Source organism: Citrus clementina, unplaced genomic scaffold, assembly GCF_000493195.1.
Source record: "Citrus clementina cultivar Clemenules unplaced genomic scaffold, Citrus_clementina_v1.0 scaffold_3, whole genome shotgun sequence".
Classification (NCBI taxonomy): Eukaryota; Viridiplantae; Streptophyta; class Magnoliopsida; order Sapindales; family Rutaceae; genus Citrus; species Citrus x clementina.
This window is the reverse complement of record NW_006262339.1, coordinates 24752764-24756805: the sequence shown is the minus strand read 5'-3', so window position 1 is coordinate 24756805 and position 4042 is coordinate 24752764. Positions and strand designations below refer to the sequence as shown.

The following is a 4042-nucleotide window of genomic DNA, read 5'->3' as shown; positions in this document are numbered from 1 at the left end:
TGCAGTGAGGTTCTCAAACAGATCTATTCCACGGCGAACTTTTTGTTTGTAAATATGCATCACAAATATTTATGTCTTCGTGTAAGTAAACATAATTAATAATTGGAAAAATAAAATAAAACTACTTGTAAATATATACAAACTTGAAAAGCAAACAAATTATATGCACATGTGTAACACAGAAAGGATTGATAGACGCGAAGCTAATATTGAACGAGGTAATGATGATGTACATGCTACTCATTGTGCTCTCTCTCCCATGGGTGTGTCTGGGACCTCATTTGCATCATCACTCTCTTCCTCCTCCACAAGCGGGTGCAGGTTTAATGTCGGGTTGTATTGTTGCAACACCACAACAGATGCCGTTGTGGAGAATTCGGAGGATGCTAAGAAGCACCCAACGGGGCCTAATTCGGAGCAATATTCGGCACTTTTTGTGTCCATCAAAGGCGCAGTTGGTGCCATTCTTCCAACCAAAAACAAATTGCATTTGTTCATTGACTTCAACACCCCTGCTATTTCTTGCGAGCTTTCTACTAACCTCTCTTCCAATGTGATTGATTCTTGGTTCTTGCTAGCAATGCTCTTAAAGTCTGAGATTATAGCATCGTCGCCTACTTGATCATTGTCTCCTCTAAGAAGATCAATGCTAATCAACCCGGGGGCATCGCTACCAAACGTCAATGACGTTCCTTTTGGAGCTACAAACTTGACAACCGTGAGCTTGATTCCTGGGTGCTCTGCCATTCTCATTCCATAAGCGAGAGCCTCGCAGTCATCAGGGCCACCAAAGAAGGGCACCACAACTGAGTAAGAGACTTCACTGGCTACCACTTGGGTGGTTCCTCCAAGGCCACGGTCCACAAATATCCCCACAGAGCATGGGGCATGTTGTAGGGCACGCCGGTTCACAAGATGGAACGTGTGTCCCAGCGACTCCATTGCTCCATCTAGCCTCTGGTGCTTGTGGAATGGAAGAAGAATCAATGCTGCTCGTTTTCGATGTGCACTTGCGCAAATGTCTTCGTGGATGCTACTGAGAGCAGAGATGGCCGTCATGGGGCGCACTGTCACGCTGCTCAGTTGTTGATAGGCCTCAAATGCAATGACTATGTAATCTCTGTCATCACGCTTCTTGTCCCAGAATGGGAGACCGTTGTTCCTTGCTTTTTGAACCATCGCAATTGCTGATGACCGCTCTGAGAGCTCCATCAAATGCATTGCGTATAAGCAGAGCTTCCCGCGCTTTCTTCCTCTAGATGACTCTACGAGATTGATTAGTGAAGGGATATTTCGGGTGCTATGGAAGCAGGCTAGGATTCTGAACTCTGTTTCTGTGTCTTTTCGCTGAATCGTCCGGTGCTTGTAAGGCGCTCCCTTTCTTGCAGGTTTGTAAATAGCCATCAAAATAGGAGTTGTGATGAAGGTGGTGAACAATGCCATCAAAACTAGGATTGCGAAAGCTTGATCGTTCAGCACCTGTTAAAAACACGCGTCAATATCAACATTATTAACATGCTAGCTCTAGCCAGCGGACACTAGTTAAATTTAGAAAAATTATGTACGATAATGTTAAAGATCCCAGCATTTGAATATCTCAACAGATGTGATAGATACCTTGCGGTCCTTGCCAATATTGAGCACGATAAGCTCCACCAAACCTTTGGTGTTCATAATGAATCCAAGAGCCAAGGATTCTCTTAAAGGAACCTTGCACGACCAAGCCACAACTACCGTCCCAACAATCTTGCCAAAACAAGCATTCAAAATAACAAGTAATAGCAAGCCCCAAGACGTTGCTCCCCTTATGGTTGCAACATTTGTCTTGAGCCCGCTCGCTGCGAAATAGAGCGGCAAGAATAGCCCCGACACCAAATCTTCTATCTTTTCTATCAAAACCCCGGCAAAAGGACCCTCCTTTGGCATTATTATCCCCACCACAAAAGCCCCAAACAGTGCGTGGATGCCAATGGTATCTGTGACAAAGCTTGCAGCTAACACCATCGACAAGGTTATGCATACGTATAGCTCCTTCACCGGTTCACCTTCAGGAGAGCGCCGAGCCATCAATGAAAGTACTGGTCTTATTACAAAGACAGCAAACACCACAAATGCAGCGCCGCTAAGCAAGACCCACACGGCGATCAGAGAAGATGACGAACTACTGAGAGCGATTGCAAGCGCCAGTAGGACCCAGGCGGCAACGTCGTTTACGGCAGCTGCGGACATTGCAATGCGACCCAAGTCTGTAGTGAGGAGCTTAAGCTCGGCTAGAATGCGAGCCAACACTGGAAAGGCCGTGATCGACAGAGAGACGCCCATGAAAACAAGTAATGGTGCTTGATTGGCTCCTTTTAATACAGTGGAACGAAGAACGAATGATGTACCAATGCCAAGCGCAAAAGGCAAGGTAATGCCAGCAAGGGCTATTCCCAAGGACTTCTTGCCCGTACGAAGAATGGATTTGATGTCAAGCTCAAGACCCACGAGAAACAAGAAGAAGAGGAGGCCTATGTTGGCTAGGGTTTCCAATACTGTCATGCTCTTCTTGGGGAAGACCGTGTTAAGAAATCTCTCGCTTCTTCCCAAGGCTGAAGGGCCGAGAAGTACTCCACCCTGTTTGCATGCATTTCAAATATTAAGATCAATAAAGAGCGCATTAATTTCATGTCTTGCTCATTATGTAGATAAAACTTACGATGATCTCAGCGATGACTCGCGGCTGACGGAGAGGCTTGAGGAGGAAGGCAAGAAACCTTGTGAAGGCGACAACCAAACATATCTGAAGAATAATCAAGGGAAGAGCGTAATCGAGAGGATTTTCACCCTGGAAGGACCCATTTGACGTAGCCTTCATAGGGGCCGGGCAAGCCCCCGGCGGTGGATGCTGCTGGGTTGCCATATATAATAATAATAATAATAATAATAATAATATATTATTAATGCTGTAGATGAAGCTGACGCAAGAGCACCAACCACCAACAGCCCCAGCTATAGGGCACGCTCCCAGAGGAAAGATATCTCTTTTATATCCTGTATATATGTTGCGGCAGCAGCCTCTTTAATTCGTGCGTGTATATATAAAATTATATATATCACCTTCATGCATGCTGCACGTAAAACTAATTTGTGTGTTACAGGCTTACAGCTAGCTTCTTCAATCACACAGAACGCAATATCCTAATAATAGAATGCATGACAGAAAGATTTGCGCAGCATATTGAGGAGATCCATTAACAAACTGCTATTTTTTATTGGGTGGGTACTATGAAACACACTGTCGAATTACTAGGAGCTTTCACGAACAGATTTCTCTCCCCCACTGTGTCTGATTTTTATGGTACATTCTCTCACACACCATGTAGTGTATTTATAATACACTTCGCATATTTTGATATTCAGATAAACTTGTTAGAGTTATTTAAATAAATTAGACCTAATCCCCCTTAGAATTCAATTGAAACACTAAGTTATCGCATATGAATTCTAGATGAGCTATTTAATATTAAATTTATCTCTCACATAAATCAAATCAGCCCATGCATGCACGCCTAAAACCAATAATATATATTAATAATTATCATTTGTTAATAAAACCTCACCCTCCTAACGAATATGCGTCAGGTGGCTTCTAGGTTTACGAATTAGCTAGGGAATAGGCTTTATTATTTTCTGTATTTTATGTTTTTTTTAAAAAAAAGCTGTATTTTATGTTTTAATTCAAAGAAATTTGTACCGTTAATTTACCAATTTCGATGTAAAAATTATATATATAAAACCCTCACTACTAAAACGATATAACTACAGGATTTAAAAAAAAAAATGCTGATGTATATTACTGTTACTGGTAGACGAAAACGCGGATGCTGTTTCTCAACATCGGGTTTATATTCTGGCCTTATGTTTGGTATTAAGTTGCAGCTGTTATGAAAAAAAATTATGGAAAAAATTAATAGTATGTAATAAATATAATTTTTTGAACTATATCTGTTAAATTATAAAAAAAAAGAGTTAATAATATGTAGTAAAAAAAGTTATTTTC

The 4042-nt window shown here is 41.8% G+C and overlaps 1 protein-coding gene across 1 annotated transcript; it reads right to left on the bottom strand.

Moving 5' to 3' along the window:
• Positions 1–202: 202 nt before the first annotated feature.
• Positions 203–3022, bottom strand: LOC18048755 (cation/H(+) antiporter 19). Its single transcript, XM_006441879.2, has 3 exons — positions 2699–3022; positions 1618–2616; positions 203–1479 (listed from the first exon to the last, which is right to left on the bottom strand). Exons 1-3 carry the CDS (start codon positions 2900–2902, stop codon positions 241–243), a joined length of 2442 nt encoding a protein of 813 aa, XP_006441942.1. The 5' UTR covers positions 2903–3022; the 3' UTR covers positions 203–240.
• Positions 3023–4042: the final 1020 nt, after the last annotated feature.